The sequence below is a fragment of the Barbatula barbatula genome, assembly GCF_947034865.1.
Source record: "Barbatula barbatula genome assembly, chromosome: 18".
NCBI lineage: Eukaryota > Metazoa > Chordata > Actinopteri > Cypriniformes > Nemacheilidae > Barbatula > Barbatula barbatula.
Window position 1 is genome coordinate 17,859,099 of NC_136781.1, and position 19,750 is coordinate 17,878,848.

Consider the following 19,750-nt stretch of genomic DNA (forward strand, 5'->3'; position numbering starts at 1 on the left):
CCTATTATATACGTACGTATTTATGCCTACAAATATTCATAAATACTGTATGACTGAGTGCTTAATAGACCTCTAAAACAGTGCAACCTTAATATAATGCACAACTAATAACAATCATAATCAGGCTAGAGCTGCTTATGCCACCTAATAAAATGACACATCTAAACAATCCAAAGCTCTCATTTTAAATATACACTAAGAAACTATACTGTAGATTTTCAACCTAACATTTGTCACAGCACATAATTTCACAACTAACATACTACTATGTCATTGTTTGACCTCACCTGTGACCCTGCCATCTCCACAACATGACTTATATATTCATATAAGGTTCATGATATACTTTTTTATATAGACTAAAACATAGCCTTCACACAGCTGACGTAAAACCAATCATAAAGCGAGGTGGGTTAGAGAGGTGGGACTCAAAGGCAAAGCCAATCCTATTAGCGACGTGAGCTACGGAGGCGGGACTCATTGCCAAGAATAAAACTTTACCATTTGTGTACCACAAACAGCTAAATTTTTCTAGAACGCGTTTGTAAAAGATTTTTTTCAATTTAATGGTTACTGTGTACGTAAATGTTGAATAAAATAAGAAATAAGTACAAAACACAAGACCTAGACGGACATCAGTGGTTATATATTGTCACGAAAACAGGTAAGGTGAGAGAAGAACCCAAGCGCAGGCAGCAATACGGGGTAACAGACTTTAATATAAATAACAGAAAACAAAAACCCACGAGGGGTAAAAATACAGTGGATAACAAAGACAGCAAAAACAGGAACGAAAAACTCACAGAGGGTAACCAGCTGTAACAAAAAGCGTAGGGACAAATCCTCAATAGAGTAGTTACACAAAGCATACGGTTACCGAGACGTACAAGAAACAAACGAGCCCAGGACAGAGAATACAAGGGAATTAAATAGGGAGACGAACAAAGGAGATAACAATGGGCAGGTGTGGGTAATGAGAAGGCAGAATCATGACATATATAAATAAAAAATAATTGCATGTAGTGTTCGCTGAATATGTAGTCCCTACAAAAATCGACGCCCTTGGCTGTATGTGAATTAAAGAGAAGGCATTGTTGAAAGACGAGATATAGACCAACATTTGCAAAAGCCAAACATTTAAATTTTCTTTCACTATTTCTGTTGTTTATTTTCTCTACAAGCTTAATTTTAATGATTGAAACAATTATAATCACACTTAAAACATATAGTCTCTACAGCAGTTTGTAAAATTATTTTACAGTATCCTCAGACCTCATTGGAGATCTGTTTCGGGACTTACATTTGATCCCTATAAATAAATTTCTCTATGGAGATTCTGAATAGAATATATGCATTTGTGACCTTACTCTTAAGGTCCATAACAAGTTTTATTTAATGGGGGAAGAAGCCATTGGAATGAGGAGTGAAAACTGAGATATGGAAAGATGGAATGCTACTCCTCTGATGTTATGATCTGTCTCGGTCTCTTGCCCTTTCATGTGCCTTCTAGACTATTGTAGAAACTGCCTCGGTTGATCACTTGTACTCTGTTTAAGCCTCAGTGGTCATGTGACCATTGGCTTCTACACACCACAACCTATTTGACTCTTAAGTGACATGCATGGCAAAGCAAGACCAATATGGATCAAGGCCTTAGAAGAGCAACTGGAGTGGAGATGGAGCCCCACATTCCCTTAACATTCTCTAGATGAAAAACAGGCTTCGTTGTAATGGCAGTCGTGGTTCAAAGGAATGCAAGAGAGGGAGCAACAGAATGAAAAGTAGTGGTGTATGAAAACAGAGCAAAAAGAAATATCTGGCTGTCGTTCAAAATCAAGCCTATGAATTTCCAATGAAGATAGCTATTGAGTTACCATTCAGAATATGTATAATGTGATACAAAACATCTCTTTCTTTGATCGTGGTTTACGGGACATGTTTATCATAACCAAACACTAGTACCCTTTCAAACCATCTAAAAAAATCTGAGGAAGAGATTATCTTCCGTTTGCCCCAAAGCACTGCTACATTCTTATCCACTTTAATTGGGCTCGGAACAACATTTCATTCATGGCAAGTCAAGATGAATTTGATTTGGAACACGGCAATCTCTATAGCCAAAGCAACACAAGCAGATCCTCCCCTCTTCTCATTGTCTGTGAAGACTTCTCCGGAAACAGGGTATAAGGATATGAAGATGCTGTTTTAACACACAATTTTTAAAACATGCCGCCTGTCCTGCTACAGGTGGGGGTGAGCTTGGGTTTCAAAGGCAGCGGGAGTTACTCAAAGAACCGGGAAAGGATAAACACAAACAAAACTTTGAAGCAGCCATGTCGGTTGAATGCACAAGCCTGGGATTACATTTCACACCCCCCTGTTTATGAAGGTCCTGAAAAGGGAGGCGAGGTGAGTGGGGCCGATCCTGCACCGGCGTTCTGCATCACTTCACCTTCTATCCAAGACAGCTACCAGAAAGAGGAGAAAAAGGAAGCGCATTCCGATCCGCAGGGTTGAAAATTTGTGAGACGCGCCTTAGATAGGTGTGCCAGATGTATGAGTCACGTAGGAAACGCAAAGAGCATTGGGAAGAGATGGACTTCAGTACAAAAAGCAGGAAACGAATTCTGAGGAATTCTCAGATCTTTAGTAAAGAATGGATCAGACAAGCGTTCCAAGAGCAACCATGTAGAATTCAATATTCCCAAATCTTAAAGTGCCAAAACAAATGGTGTTTTGAATGTATAAGGGACTTTTCTGAAACAGTTTGAAAGACTTGTTGGCCGTTTTGTGTTTCTTGTCATGCTGTTTGGGGTAAAACTTTCCCTGAGTGATTAGGGCTTATTCATTTGTAGCTCTTTGTGGTTTCCTCATTGCTGAAATGGCCAGGCTTTGTGTAGCTTGTAATGCAGGGTTTGGGTCCCAAAATCCTTCATTTTGCCTGCCTTCATAACATTCCCTGTAAGCCGATTACGCATAATTTTTGCTTTAATAGATTCCTCATACACCTCTCTCGCTTCTTGTGCGGTAAGGGGAAAGAAAGCCCCAGTGCTACATGCCTCATCGCTGCTACGGATGCTCTTCCTTTCATGGTGTGAATGGGCTCGGGCTCTTTGTTGTTTTACCTTGCCTGTTTTTCTGGTTCGCTGCAGCCTGCAGAGACATTTCAGTGCAAAAATTGATTAGTGTTTTAGCCTTATGACTAAAAAGCCTGTTTTAGCTATTTTTGCATTGAAGAGCAGTTCCGAGGCCCCTTATTGTCGCCTAATTCACGGTCTCGAAACCCCTCAACATTCTCGTGCAATTGGAAAGACAAGCTCTCAATAGAGCCTCTTGAACGTAGAGCTTCTATACATTGAGCCAAAGCCTGAGCATTCTCACGCATCTCAAAACCGTCTCATCTTCATCCCAGGACACTTGAAACATAGGACAAGAGAGAAGAGCACCAGCAAAGGAATGTTTAGGAATCTTGAAAGTGTCCGGGGCATTTGTCCCTGATTATCACCAAAAAGGGAGAACATTTTTGCCGTGAAAGGAAAGCTTATAGCTCATTATGAGCTGGGAAGGATTAAGCTTGTTCCTCCATTGTTCCCGGAGAAGGAACCAAAGGTCTGTCACAGAGGGAGGTGCCTCATTCCTTTTGAGCCCTATGTCTGCACACCTATCCAGAGTTTCCACTCTTTTAAAGATCCATAATAGCTTTTTCTTTTCTCTGTGGTTGGTAGCTAGTGTAGTGGAAGAATCCTATCTCATTAGACATTGCTTTCATTCACCCGTTTGCCTACTATTGTAAGTCTGACCGCTGAATACTGGACCTCGCCTCTGTGGTAGTCCAACCTGTAATAAATGAAACAAGTAGACCGAAGTCAAAGAGAATAGATTAACCAATTAGTTAAGACGTGTTTTTGGGGGAGGACACAGCATTCGGGGATGGGTCCCTTTGAAGTCTTTGCTGTCTTTTGTTGTGTTTGTTCTATTCTGCCATAAGGGCACACTGCTTTTTGGTATAGTTTTAGTTCATTGTACGCTTGGACCTTTAGAAATATCAAAATGATGCATTTTACTTTGATCGTAAAGTAGAACGTGAGGATTTTTTCTAGCTTTTTGTTACTTTGCTCTTGAATGTTACTGTAAAGGGCTGCAAAATGTAATCATTATACCCAGACATTTCTAGTATGCCTTAATTTTTTTTACTGGCCACTTAATCCAACACAAAATTATATTTTTTAAAGATATTTGTTAAACAAACAACATTGGCATTTTTAACTCACAGCACACTATTTAGGCACACAATCACTGAAACATTTCTTAAAATATCTTCTTTTGTGTCTTACCAAAGAAAGAGTCATATGCAGGTTATAACCAAGAAGATGTAGCATAAATGATAACAGAATTTTGGGGGTGAACTGTCGCCTTAAATGAAACACAAAAGAGAAACTTATGAAATCCCCCAAGCTATGAACGAGCAACTTCTTAACAATATGTTTTTTTCTCCAGGCTCAGTTTAGTTCTGTTTTATCTTCTATATTAGTCTGTCTTAACTGTATAATAAACTCAATATAACGGAGGGCCTCTCATAATGTATTGTTTTACCATACAGATTGCAGTTTTGTTGCAATGCTGAAACCTTTTACAGTCATCAAGTCATTATAAAAGTCGCATTCAAACATTTAAATAAATTAAAACACTTTACAGAGGTTAGAAAATAAGTGCAACGTGTTTGATGGATTGCTGTAATTATATTTGGATCAAAAGCGTTTTTTTACATTCTTTTATTTACACTACATCCATAACAAACACACTGACAGTTTATTTAAAGAATTCCCTATAAAAGTGTTAACAAAAAAAGACTTGTGTAGCCAACTTTACCGTTTGTGGACTGCAGCCAGAGCTGCCAATGTTCTCCCCGTTTTTTAAGGTCTGCTTTGATGTGGTTTCAACCCCTCACACTGTATTATGCTCAGTGTGAACGCTCTGCATCACGCAGCGCAAGTCTGCAAGGGGCTATAGTGGGAGAAGATGGGCTGAATTAATGGACTGAGGCCTTGGACATGTGTTGTTGATAGGGAGAAACTCAACAGTTTTGGCACCATATCCTTTTCTGTCAACTCCTCCTGACAGCCTCAAAGGTGAGGAGCTATTGTGCAGACTAACATCAAAAATATGTGTTGACTGAGTACATCAAGAATTGCTATTTATGGCATTTTAACATGGGCGTAAATTGCATCTAACAGTTGGGGGGGATTTTTAATGGGGGCACAAGCGATACCGCCAAAATTGTACTTGTAAAGATATGTGTACACAGAGGAAAACTTTACGCAGGCTGTTTAAATATAAGTCCGGTTCAATAGGTTCATATATTCCGTATGCAGTCCTACTGTAATTATTGCATTATCTTGCGTCCTTCACATAGTATTTTACATTTCTTCTTGGACATATATAATCGCTAACATAACGAATTTATGGAAAATTCATCAGTTATCATTATCATATCATCAATCTACAATATAGATTATTTACAAAACAAAGCGTGGTTTATAATGAATTTTTTTGGAGAGGGCATTTAAAATGTGAATGTTGGCTGCGTTCTTTTATAGGAGGCTTGAATTTATTTATACAAATGATATGACTTTCCAAGTGCAGAAACTGAAAACATGAGAGCCTGGAGAATTAAATGAGCTGAAATTAGGAGATGGAGTCGTTCCCCAAATGCGGTTCCAAAATTTCCTCAGGGCTTGTGTTGCAGATTTTACTGCGGTAAACACATAGTCAGCCATTTTCCTGGATGGAGATTAAACAGCCTTGTACATTTAGATTAGCCTTTCAAAATCACCTTTATCAGGAAAATGTAGTTTGTTTCCAAGTATCGTTTAGAGTGCATACAACATTTTCTATATACTTGATTTTATTTTAGTCTACGAGTAACCGAGACCCTGAGCCTTGTTGGACCTTTTTTATTTCAGAATAATTTGGGCAGAACAGAGGCCAGTTCAAAGTGCAGGGGAGGAGGTGTCGGTTTCAAAGGGAGTGCCGCACGATCAATATGTGAGATATGTTAATTCAGCAAAGCTTCATCCTGTCCTTGATGTATAGAATTACAGGCAGGCAGCTGGGACATTGAGGGTGGACCGTGGAGGCAGGGTCTTGTGCCAACCCCCTGAAAACATACCACGGATCTTCTTCAGCGTCTTCCACTCAACCTTGTGTTTGTCTTGACAGCTCAGCGTGGAGAAAAGCCATTAAGCGGCTTTAAAGCTGGCACTGCGGAGAATAGATGCCAGCTTGTCCTTGTCTTTTCAAAGCGGCACATTATGAATGTGTTTTAGAGTTACATGGCTGCCGTTCTAAAGTGCTTTAAGTACTTTTAGTTGCCCAGCTAAACTAGTGTACAAACATCAGAGCTTTGGATTCGGGATGGGACGTCTTTATCTCTCCCAGCGTGCAATAGTAGAGGCTTTCTTGTCCGTAAAGGCATGATGGACTCTGTTAAATCTGACTTTGGCTTTAGTGTGGGTGTACGGTTGTTACAGTTATTCTTTACGCCCCAAAGATTCCATGAAGATCAGCAGTCCATCCGCACCGACAGAAAGTCAGAAATTGTTCGGCTTTCATATTTTGCGGCGTATAAATGAAGTGTGAACATGATTTAAAGCAGATGCTTAATGTAGACGTGAGAAGAATGTTAGGTTCAACTGGTGTGCTGAGCTGAACAGAGATTGGGCTGGACTGAATTTACACGCTATTGAAACACAGACCACATATAATATTTTATTCTAAGGATACAAAAAAATATTACCATTACTATAATTATGTTGAGTAAACAAAGTTAGAAGCAACAGGAATAAAGTCATGGTAAGTTTAAATGAGAGAAATTTCAGTTGAAGAGTATAGGGAATATAAACGATTGTAAAAAGTAACTGTATTGAAATTGAGCTTTTTAGGTAAAATTAAACAAAGATCAGTTCTTAATCTAGTACATAAAAAGAAGTGTTGAAAACTTTATCATTTAAATTGTTGGGTACAATATTGCAGGAAATGTCAGCTTTACATCATTTGACTCATTGATACTTGGGTAGTGGTGTTGGATAGGATTTTCTACATTCCCATTTTAAAATTAAAATAAATAATATTCAATGATAAATACATTTTATTCAAACATTAAGAATGTGGTGTACACATAAATGCAGATTAAAAAATGTAATTAAGTGATTTTAGTGTCAAAATGTTGCCATAGCCTTAAAAGATGTCATGACTGTGATTTATCTTGAAATGCTTAAAAGAAATTCCCACAACTCTTTAGTATTTCAAGCAAAGTATTTGCATTTCTTTAAATTTTGATACGTAATCTTCTCATATTTTTGTTCTATAATTTTGTCAGCTTTAAATATGCAAACAGTATGCAACAATTAGGTCTGTGATGCAGCAATTCAATGATCTTTAAATAGTATTTCGCAATAACAGTGTGTACTTTCCCATCACCAGCAAAATATACTTTTTTTGTTGTAGCAAATTGGCCAGTATCCCCAGTCAGTGTCTGCTCTCTGTGTGCTCTGCGTATTCATACAGTGTTGCCCCCTAGTGATAATGAAGGTGGAAAAGCAATGTATCATTCAGCTTTACTAGAAATGTAGTATGCAGTGTGTATATCGCGCAATGTATTATAATTTCCTGAATGCAAACATTACTACATATTGTGTACAACCTGCATACATTGTGTGGACCACTGTTTCACACAATGCAATGCCCTTGATTTGACCTTCCATTTTATGACAAAACAATCAAAAGCTATATTAAAAGTGTATACAAAAGTGCATTTTAAAAATAACAACAAAATAACATTTATGTACATATCTAAATCTGTTATTAAGTTCTTAAACTATCAGCAAGTTGGCGCACAAGGACCTTTTCGAGCTCTTTGTACACCCCCACCCCAAAGCACAAGCTGTAAAGCAGGTTTCCCTTTATCCCAACACAGGTGGCCGCAATTATCACAGAGCCCGCCAATCGTATGCCATCAAACCCATGTTGTTACAGGCCAGTCCTGCTCAGCGTACATTTAAACTCTGACATGTACATCTTGACACACATATATACACAGAGAAAAGAAGGTTTTAGTTTGCTTTTGAGATCCCAAAGTAATCACAGCAATGGGGTTGTATTTGAGGGCTGAGGCCATTTAGTGTGGAAAGTGTGCAAGGTTAGTTCATTTAGACTTGAGTTCCCAAACATTTGCCGTGGATGCTTTAGCTTGACAGATCTGATGTGTCAAATGAGTGCACTAAAAGAAAAAAATTTCATTCATTGTTCTGGTTAAATTTTTGCATTGCTTTCTAAATGCAAGGCATCATAAATACCATTTGGAAAGTTGATTCGCAAATAAGATCTTAATTGTTTCTTATAGACCATGGGTTCTCAACCATTTTGACTCCAAGACCCCCCATTGTATTCCGCAATATTCAAAGTCTCCCTCCCACTCAAAATTTCGACCTAATAATATATTTTAGAGCTAAATATTAACTTGACTTTATTAACTATAAAAATGGCCAAATAATAAAAACTTTCTTTGTCTAATTGTAAAATATTGGTTATATTGAGGCCCCCTTGGAAGTCAGCAGGCCCCCCACCCCTGTTGAGAACCCCTACACATGTTAATACACAGTAATGAGGTTACATTTGAGTAAGTTGAAATTTCTGAAAGGGTTCAGGTATTCACTGATCTGCCTGCTCTTAAAGATTGTGAACACTAAATTATTTAAGCTGTGCTATCTTTATTACTGTTTGCCTAAATTATATCAGCTGGGACTTTAAAAAAGCTTAGAACAATAAAAAAAAAAATTCTGTGTTCTGTTGTCTAATAAATAACACAAATGTATTGCCAATGTGTAGGACACACTCTCAGCAAAAAAGGTACAGAAGCTGTCAATGTAGAAGTACCCTTTCAAAAAGTACAGTTTTATCCTAAAAAGTTCCTCAAAGGTACATATTGTTACATATTTTTACCTATACTGTGCATATTAGTACCTTTTTTAAAGGGTCTCATCTAGGTCATTGCTCAAAATTCTCTTTGTAAAGTGAATTCGGCTGGTATTCATGAAACCCCTGAAGGTAGACGCAGTCTCAGCTATACTCTTTGCTTTTCCCTCTGCTCCGGTAATCCTTAAAAGAGAAGCGGAAGCACTTAATGCAGGCTCAGTCCTCAGCTTAGAGAAAGAAGGCCTCACAAAATCTGCCCGGTGCTCCACAGCTGGAGTATGGATTCAGGCGCGGGATTGTTAGGGATTGCACCAAAGGAGGAATGACTGTAGGTGATCAGGCAGACTCCGAGTCAATAGGAAGTTGACGTTATGGAACAGTTCAAATTTGGTTTGGCTGTAGTGAATCAGAGAATGATCTCAATAGTCCTTTATACCTTTTAGAAACTATCCAGATGGTCTTATATAATTTTGAACAACGTTAAAATAGCTGTAGGTGACTATAAAATTAGAACATTGTAGCTTGAGGAAGTTGGCAGAACGTTTGGACTACTTTTAGCTAAATTACTATTCAGATGGGCAAATGTAGGAGGCACAAAATGGAGCATAACGTAAAAGAAAATATTTAAGGATATTAGAAAGAAATGAGGACTTTATCCTTTGTGAATTGATTGAATTGTAAAAATGGCCTGTTTATGGATCTATCTTGTGAACACCGGCACCTGCTGGATGAAACCAAAGTAAATGGAAAACTTTACATTTGATCACATTTAGTTTTTATGACAAAATTACAGATCAATCATGTACTATGAGCGGTATTAATGTGAAGGCAACCGTCTTGCAGCTGTTGTTCATCTCATTTCAGTCCATGTTCAATGTTAAAAGTTCATGTTATCCTAATGCAGAAATATTAATTCATTCTATGATAGTGACTGTTTTTTGCATTGCGAAAGATCCTACAACCAAGGTAACTCAAGCTAGATTCTTGCAGCCCATGCATTGGCCAAAAGATACATTTGTGCGATCGAACATAAATATGCACGACAGGCAGTTAATCTGTCAACCTCTTAATGTTATTCATTCTCGGGTTAGTCCGTAGTCAGTAATGTAGTAACGTCTCTGCTGTGACCATGGCCCATAAATTTTCACAGTTTAGAGCTGGCTGTTAATACAGAGCTGTGTAGCAGTACAGTCGGTAATGGTTTCCATAAGCCAGTGTTGGAATTCAGTAAATCAAAGCCAAGGTAACGGCTAACTTTTAGCGCTCTGCATTGTTCCTTGTCAAAGTTTCGCTCATGAGAAGACCAAACCGTCTCCGGTTTCAGAGCCAACTTCACCAAAGACATAACGGATGACAGCATAATTATCATGTTGTGTACAGAAACACTGTTTTGCTTTGAGCAAAGGGGGTTGCCTTGCTTCCAGAGAAACACAGGGCTGCGCGGACGTGGACGTTCAGCTTCATTGATGTAACCACTTGGATTGTTTGACAGCACTGGAGGTCACAAGCGTAACATGCAAGCGCAATAAATCATTGACACCAGAGGCTTTCTGCTACCCCTGAAAGACATGGCACAGCCAAGTTGGACGTTTTATGCTTAGCGAGGGACCGGTGGTCCCTGCCAAAATCCACAGAAACTCATGGTTGGGCTTGCCAAGAAGCAAAAAAGGGCAACTGCTCCGTAACTCACCACCTCGAACCTCACCAATGAACATTAAAACTGGAAGGCCACAGACCTGGTAAAAAAAACAGCAGAGCAAGGCCCAGCACTCAGATTTCCAATGGAAAGGACTGTTTTTTGCTGCCGTCTCCGCTGCAGATATGAAAGCAAACACTCGGAAGGGTTATGCAAACACCTCGGTAATATTGAGCTTTTTAAAAATTATGAACACGCCTAGCCAGTCGATGTGTGAAATGCGGCATGCTGCGGTGTCACTTCGCTTTAATGAAAGGGAAACAGAAGTCTATTTGGTTAAGAAACCTGACATGCCCAATCCTTCCAAGATTTGTTGACTTTACATGAACCAGGTTTTTCCGCCGACACCTTTATAGATGTAGTGAAGTTTTCAAGAATGTGTATGTTTTATGAGTTCACAGAGCACTTTTTATGTTATGGAAGTTTGGGGAACGACGTCCCAAACATGGAGTTGAACTTGGCGACTACGTGGATGAATTATATTAACATTACAAGCTGATAGTAATCCTGAATGCCTGTTATTGTGCCAATGAAAACGCACGCACAATTCTTCGAAATGGACGTTAGCCCGACACAACCAAAGGATCTATGTGAAGAGTGACCGTACTGAAGGGGCTCAGTGAAAGGTACGAGCAGATCTTGAGCCGTAGTAATTAAGCTGTTAGTCCAGCACGGAGCTGTTTGCCTTCGCCCCAACTGGAAAGTCTCCTGCAGGAGTGTTAAACTGTGTACATTCTCAGATCAAACCGCCCCACCGACAGCTTCAAAGAACTGACAGGCCTGAAATGCCAGTCATGTGGTGAACGGATGAGCAGAGGCCGCAACTAGAGCAGAAGGACCTCGGACCGTAGACGATTGGCTTTCATTTCAAATATACCTCTTGCAGCAAATTGCATTGAAGACACAGTTGAGCACAAGACAATTATGTTATTTTGTCACTCTCGAATCCTGAAGTACAGCGTTGACTTTTGAAGGCTTTTAGCAACAGTATCATATTTGTTCTCTCATCATCCAGAGACAGCTGTATGTTTTGTTTAGGTCTTGAAGGGTTGTTCTAATTTGAAATATAATTAGAGAAATGAACACAAATCACAGACTATCCTCTTTGCTTTAACACTCGTGTTTGATGAAGTATGCGAGGAGCATGCAGTTATTCTGATATGTAAATAGCACATTCACTCTCTCTTTCCCTCTAGATGACTCCAGCGCTGGGCGAGAAGGCGCCAGACCAGCTGGTGATAGCGAGTACTCCAGTACTGACCTGACGGGAAAACTGGGTAAGGTGTTACAGTCCTCTGACCCCCTTTGATCTCCTTCATTCCTGAGATTTATAATTGCTGCCCAGAAAGTTACTGGAAATATGCACTGCAGCTGCCAAGATGTTTCATAAGCTGCTTGTTTTAATATGTACGGTATATTGCTTGGTTTTTGGATGTAATAGTAGAGGTTTTTTATTGTAGTAGAATGGAGGAAAATGAAAGATCCTCATGGTAATATTACAGCCTTGTATACATATACAGTATGTTGCCTATGACCCTATCCACACTAATGCGTATTTGTTTAGTTTTGTCCTTTCATCCACACTGAGCCTTTCGAAAATGCACTTGAAAGTGGATTCATTTGGAAACGGCGTTTCCGCATTGTAGTGTGGATGAGGAAAACTGAGGGGTTCAAGAACGATGGTGCGTGTTTCGTCATGTGACGAAGTTGTTTCAGCTGCTCTCCTGTTTGATAGCATTAATATAAATTGCATATTAGAAGACAGAATATTCAATAGTCTTATTAAATATTTATAGTGTTGGGTTACCGGCAGGAACATCTCCTAGTTACCTCATTGTCCGTCTAATAAAAAAATGTCTATTTTTGCTCAACTTTGCTGCGACATAATAAAGCAGAAAGTAAATAAATGCCTGACATCGATTACACATGCTGATGTGGCATGTTTACTCATGCGCAGTATGTGGGTGTAAGCATTTTCAGACGTTTTTTTGGGGTGGATGGATAGCGTTTGGGAAACGCTAGAGTTGACGAAGAGCGTTTTGAAAACGAAAACTAATGAGTAAACACGTCACGTCAGCATGTGTCACTGCTGTCAGGCATTTATTTACTTACTGCCTTATTATGTCGCAGCAAAGTGGAGCAAAGACATGTTTGTTTTAAATAGACGGACAGTGAGGTAACTAGTGTAGACAGAGTCTTTGTGCGATGCACTTTGAAGAGGACCAGTAGTCCATGATTGATGTACTTTTGGTCTCTCAGCTTTTTTTCCCATCAAACCCCAATCTCAGCACACATGTGGCTGAATCTTTCCAAATACCGGCAGCTAGTCCTGTAGACTTATAGTCCCCACACTACTTCCTTTGGCCAAACACTGTCCTAAGTCACACACTCCGATCTCTGTAGCCTAGTATTTGCTTTGGTAATTGCATTTGACAAGCCAAAGAGCAGGCTATTTATGTGAAGTGTGTGCCGGGGTGGGTTGGGGGGCATTCCATTCCTTTCAGATGCTGCAATCTGATGAGATATCAGAGCACCGCTGACCTCACAGAGGCCTGAAGTATTTTATTTACAAGACATATATCGTCGCTGTCCTTCTGGAACAGTGCATGTGCAAATTTGCTGTTTTTCAGGAAATGGAAAAAGCACGGAAGTGTTTCATTGATTGCATACTGTGTCGTCATAGTTGACAAGCACTTTTTAATACTATTTTATTGGGTATTTGCAAAGATCATTGACAAACATAAAGGTTGACTAATGATGATTTATTGTAGAAATATGGAGATGCGAGGTTTCAGATGGACAGCAGCTATATATTAAAGATAAGATACATACATTTTACATACAACTCATTTTATTCTGGATAAGGTCAGTTTTAACCCTGCATTTTCACCCGTCACTTGGCTTTTTAAAAGCCGGGCTATGAACAAGGATGGCAGTATTGAAGTGACGAGTATGTGAATCGATGCAGTGCTAGAATGTTATGCTGGGGTGTAGACAAGCATTCATAAATAAATGCATAAACAGAGTTTAACACTCTGTTTGCTTTCAGTGATAAGGAGTTGTATTTCTGTAGTATGAAACATACTTACAAGAGAACATTTCCACAGATTTCAAGTTGTAAAACAGGTTTCTTATTGCCAAGTATATTAGTTAAATATTGTATTTTAGCTTTTGCAATGTTTGTTTAGCAGAGGGTTGGCTTGTTCACAAATTTCTGTCTTTGTTACAAAACCAGCTACTAAATGCAATACTATCCATATCTGAATACAAACAAACTGTTAACCATCACATATGCTTGATAATCTCAACAACGAAATCTGTAACAAGCCAGCCATCTTCAGATCAAGCAGTCAAAAAGCAGAAAAAATGAAACTTTATATGAAGTCTACTATTGCATTTCTCAGAGAATGTATTATTGCCGTGAACCATCAGTCAGTTTTTCCCAACTCCTGCTGATAGAGTCCAGACGTCAGAAAAATGTCAGTCTATACATGTCGCTCATATATGTTTTCTATTTAAGACGAGGAAAATATGCATGCATTATGAATGCGTAAATGTAGCATTTTTACGGTAGGTTTATTTTAACTTATAGAGACAGAATATCGCAAATGAATCAGGGAATAGTTTTTATATAAAAGTTAAATAAATTGATTTGCATTTCAGTCAGTGAAATAAGTATTTGATCCCCGAGCAAAACATAACTTTGTACCTTGTTGGCAAGCATAGAGGTCAGACATTTCTGATAGTTGGTCACCAGGTTTGCACATTTGTCAGGATACATTTTAGTCAACACCTCTAGAGTCAAGTCAAGTCAAATTTATATAGCGCTTTTTACAATTTTAGTTGTTAAAAAGCAGCTGTACAAGAAAACATTGACTATAAGTAAAACATAAAAGGTGTTCTTGGGGTCATTGTCAGCATTTCTCTCCCTCCAAAAACAGGAGTCAATTTTGGTCTCACACATCGTTTGAAACCTATTTGGTCTTGACCATGGTGGTGGAGAGGTTGAAATGAAAGATACAGATTCTGTTGGCAGGAATTTATATACATAACAAGCTGATTTAGTAGTACTTTCTGAAAGTGACAGGAGTAATCTGTGGTCCATATAACCAATCTGTGGCGCCAGAATTCTTGCTGGTTGGTAGATAATCAAATACTTATTTCACTGATTGAAATGCAAATCAATTTATAACCTTTATATACAATTTTTACCCTGATTTTTTGTTTGATATTTGGTTTCTATCTGTAAAAATAAATACAAGAAGTATTAGCAGAAAGCTGAACGTTGTTTCCAGTTTTTATTCAATCGGGCACGCTCATGCGAGAGCATGCATGCGGTCTAAGATCCTCATTACATTTTAGCATAGTAAAAATAATTTGTCGTGTAATTAATGTATTTAATTTATTGTTACATCACTAAATATAAACCTGTATGAATAACTGACTAGTATGGTATTGTTGTTGTTACTGTAATATCTTAAACGTCCGAGTGCAAAACTCAGCAGTGTTTAACAAGGGCCTGACCTGCTTGTTTTTCTGGCGTCTAGTGGGAGATGCTTTGTTCACTGTTTTATTTGCTTTTGGTGTGTTTGTTCAGATTCCACTGTGAGCGACCAGCAGGGAACTACAATATAGAGTTAACCTAGAGCGGGGCCGCTGTTTGCTTTGTCCGATTGCCCTCACAGTGTGGTGCTTTGCTCAATACTTCTGAAGAACTTCATGTCAGCTCCTTTATGGTTTATTTTCATTGTAATGTAATACGTGTTATATAAATTACCATGTGCATATAATGAGTCAATGGTCTTCTAATTTATTTCAACTCTTTACTCTAGAATTCATTGCGGAATGCATTTTGTGGCATTTCTAGTACAAAACGTGGAACCTGCTTGAATGCTGCAGTGCTGCTATACTTCATAATCATTTTTATATACATTTTTCATATCATTTATTTTTCCTGTCTTTGTAGTGCGCCCCCGCTTCACACAGCCGGCAAAAATGAGAAAGCGTGTAATCGCACGGCCGGTGGGGAGCTCTGTCCGGCTAAAGTGCACAGCAAGCGGCAACCCCAGACCTGACATCATGTGGCTGAAGGACAGCAGGCCGCTGACACCTGAGGAGGTGGGCGAGGGCCGGAAGAAGAAGTGGACCCTCAGTCTGAAGAACCTCACGCCCGAGCACAGCGGCAAATACACCTGCCATGTGTCCAACCGCGCTGGGGAGATCAACGCCACCTATAAAGTGGAAGTTATCCGTGAGTCATTCAGCGCATCTCTTTGATGTTCTCCTGGAATGTGATGCACCTTTTGATGACTTACTTATACGCGTCGATTCTAGCAGAAAGAATGAACATGCATCAACAGTTTAAGAGACAGTTTAACATGATTTCTCTCATAGCTGAGGTGCTGTTCAGGGGAGTTTAACAGCTGTTTGGCATGCCCTCAAAGCATAGTGTTGGGAAGAATCTTCCTGTGTCATGCTTTTCAAACAACATCAGGGCTCTTTACACATGGAAACTATAAGCTGTAAACTTTGTAGTAGGCTTGCATGGTATATTTCAACTTTAATTTCAGTAGAGCAAGAAAAAGCTGTGGCATCGTACTTCACAAACAATATTTACATAAACACAATTTAAGGAGAACAAACTACACAAAATCTATAAATAGATAACAGATTCTAGTTTAGAGTTTTGGTTGTCAGGATTGATCAAGTACCATTTGAATGAACAGCCTGCTTTGAATATAATGAGACAGTTTACCATTTGGTAGTAAATTCAGTCGAAGCCTGAAAAGACAGATTTTATCCAGCACATTTGCTATCTGCTCTCTATTAAGTCCCAGCTGTGTCTGTTAACTTTACAACCACATCCCAACAACCCCAAAGGCAGAATATGGGCGAAGTTAATTCATCTTGCTGTTAGAAGAATGATATGTGACATTGTTCTCTTAACTTAAAATGTTCAAACTATTTCTATGAAAAAAGAGAAAAGGCAATCTAAACATTGTAGACCCATAACTGCTTTATATCCAGATTGCAATTTAAATAACATTTAATCTTTCATTACAGAGCGCACAAATTCCAAGCCCATCTTGACTGGCACTCATCCAGTAAACACTACTGTAGACTACGGTGGCACCACGTCTTTCCAGTGCAAAGTGCGCAGCGACGTCAAGCCGGTTATCCAGTGGTTAAAAAGGGTTGAACCAGGTGACGAGGGCAAGTACAACTCCACCATTGAAGTTGGAGACCATCGTTTTGTTGTTTTGCCCACCGGTGAAGTGTGGTCACGACCGGACGGCTCCTATTTAAACAAGCTACTTATCACCCGGGCTAAGGAGGAGGATGCTGGCATGTATATTTGCTTAGGGGCCAATACCATGGGCTACAGCTTCCGCAGTGCCTACCTTACTGTTCTGCCTGGTCAGTGTCATTCTACTTTTATACTTTTCTTGACTTTTTTTCCCTCAAGTTCACTTATAATGTAAATGTCATTGTTTCCTGCATTCGAAAGTTGATTTTACATAACTGTACATTTGTTATGCTGATTGTGCCACTGTAACTTAAAGACTTTTGGAAAAAAGGTTCTAGTTCTCAATACATTTCTATTTCTAAATTTCAGATCCAAAGCCACCATTCTCTCCGATCCCATCTGTGCTGCCTCCCAGTCTACCCTGGCCCGTCATTATCGGTATCCCTGCCGGAGTGGTCTTCATTCTGGGAACCGTCCTCCTCTGGTTCTGCCAGTCCAGGAAGCATTGTTCTTCAGGAGCCATAATCTCAGCCCAGACCTTACCCAACAGCCACCGGCAACCGCCCAGAGAGCGAACCCTCGCCCCCGCCGATAAAGACTGCATCAGCTCTATCACATATGAGGAATACGTAGCACAGCAACAGCAGCTGTTACTGGCCCAAGCTGCTCCTAAAGTCTACCCAAAGATCTATTCAGACATTCATACACATACGCACTCGCATGTGGACGGAAAAATTCACCAGCATCAACACATTCACTACCAATGTTAGCCCCTGTCTGCACGTTCAGAGGCCTTCCTTGTTACGGTCCTTGAACAAGAAACCAGTTCTAGTTCCTTTGCATATTTTGTCTGAGTTTTTGGACCCAATATGGCAGTCTGTAACCCAAAATAGGGCAGCGTGGCCAGTGTGGGCAGCGCTGTCTCAAACAAACATTAATTTTCAGAATCTGAAGAATGGAAAGACAATTGAGCCATGTTGTTACAGTCTAGCCAATCCCTTGTGCTGAATAGGAGCACAAAGACATTGTGAACAGTGGGGTGGACAAGGGCAAGTCCAACAAAAAAGCAATGATATTTGAGTCTTTTGAAACAGAAAAGCATTTACAACTAAACATATTGTTCATATAGAGAATTAACTGAATTGAGTAAATGTATTGTCTCCTCAACATGTTTCAGTTTAAGTTCATCTGTCTTTAACTGTTATTCAGTTACATGAACACCATATTTTACCATAAAAAAGCCCATTTACAAATTCTGTTAATAGGGCTAAAAACTATTGCATTGTTTAACACCAAATCAAAGTAAAAGTTTTGCTGATTACTATGAATTTAGTTACATCTAAAAATGAATCTTGGATCACCTCTGGTTCTTTTGAGACTGAGTTAATGCATGAGGACATATATATATATATATATATATATATTTATGTTATTTTTTTGCATAGTTTGCAGGTATGGTATGACTTGAGTTTATCTTTCATAATAAGACACGGTATAGTTTCAATCAGTCGAAGATCTAGTTTTTTGCCTAATTGTAGCTTTATTCCACTTTATGGAAATGGGGAATATTCTGATCTGTTGTTATATCGTGTCTCAAGATACGTTTGAGAGATTTTGGCATTGCAAGTTCTGGCAACGGGTTCCTTATGTTTCTCATTACCTTGTGCTATTATTTTCAGGGCCTACTCTGAATGACCTGAGGTTCGGAAATCCCATTGTTCCTCTATGGCCTTTATTGGTGCGTGTGGGAGGGATGTTGTTTTTCAAAAGCTTGACCACTATAATGAAGACTGTATAAATGCCTTTGACTGCTCTTTTAATGGCTCCCCTTTAATATTTACAGAATAGAATTGAGTTTCAAAAACAAATGTTTGACTGAAACTCAGACATATTGTGCATTGTCCGTGCGTTTGACGTCTTGTGTTTACTAATGTTAAAAGCACTGCGGCAAGACAGGAATGCACTTAGAGCCCAGACATCTGTTTGCCACTTCAGCATCGAAGTGTTTTTAAATTCATAGTAACCCAAAAAAGGAAACCTTGTCGAACTTGAGTTAATTTATTTGTTAGCAATATGTTGATGCTTTCAATTGGGCATTATGTAGATGTTTTAAACCAAAAAAGAGTAAACATAGCATCTTAGCTGCAGTGTAAGCTATGTAGCATATATCAAGTGTAATATTTATATGTGCTGTTGAAAAATATTGAAAATAACACAATGGTCATAATTAGTTATCTTTGTATGGACAATCTTGTACAGTCTGACCTGTTTTTATGTTAAAAAATATATGTTTGTCACTTTGAAACATTAAAATCCTTTTATCATTGTCATAAAATAATGACATTTTTGTTCGCTACCTGTTCAAAAATTACCTCTTACATAAGCATGCCATTTTTGAGGACTATTGAGTTTTACAAGTTGAGTTTTTACTTTTGTTTTAGCTTTCAAGTGATGCCTAGTTTTTGATAATTTATCAAATATTCATGTGAAACAAAAATGTATATACACAATGCTTTCGTGAAAAGTGTTACGATCTCGTTCTCAGCTTCTGCAGAGTTCTTATGTGAATCACAATGATCACAAACGGTCATGACGTAACCAGGAAGCTTCCAAACATCTACCAAAGCACTACCGGTGTTTCACAACGTTGCTTCATCCTCTTCATGTAGCGACTAGTGAGTGCCTTTGAGCCTCTGAAACTCTGAGCGTCTGCAAGGGCAACACCTGGGAATACCTGGCTGTTCTTTTCAAAGAATGAAGCCTCTGTTTGCTTTTCTCCTTTTTTCCAAACAGTCATAATGGCCCGCCTGACAACAGTGGCAGTCTGAAAGAGT

At 39.0% G+C, this 19,750-nt stretch overlaps 1 protein-coding gene across 1 annotated transcript in view; it reads left to right on the forward strand.

Annotated features, from left to right (window-relative positions):
- Positions 1 to 18,242, forward strand: part of fgfrl1a (fibroblast growth factor receptor like 1a) — a 44,776-nt gene extending 26,534 nt beyond the window's left edge. The window contains exons 4-7 of the mRNA XM_079479476.1: positions 11,866 to 11,946; positions 15,636 to 15,920; positions 16,733 to 17,086; positions 17,286 to 18,242. Of these exons, the coding sequence (XP_079335602.1) occupies positions 11,866 to 11,946; positions 15,636 to 15,920; positions 16,733 to 17,086; positions 17,286 to 17,686 (1,121 nt within the window). The 3' untranslated portion in view covers positions 17,687 to 18,242. The remainder of the gene's footprint in view (positions 1 to 11,865; positions 11,947 to 15,635; positions 15,921 to 16,732; positions 17,087 to 17,285) is intronic.
- Positions 18,243 to 19,750: the final 1,508 nt, after the last annotated feature.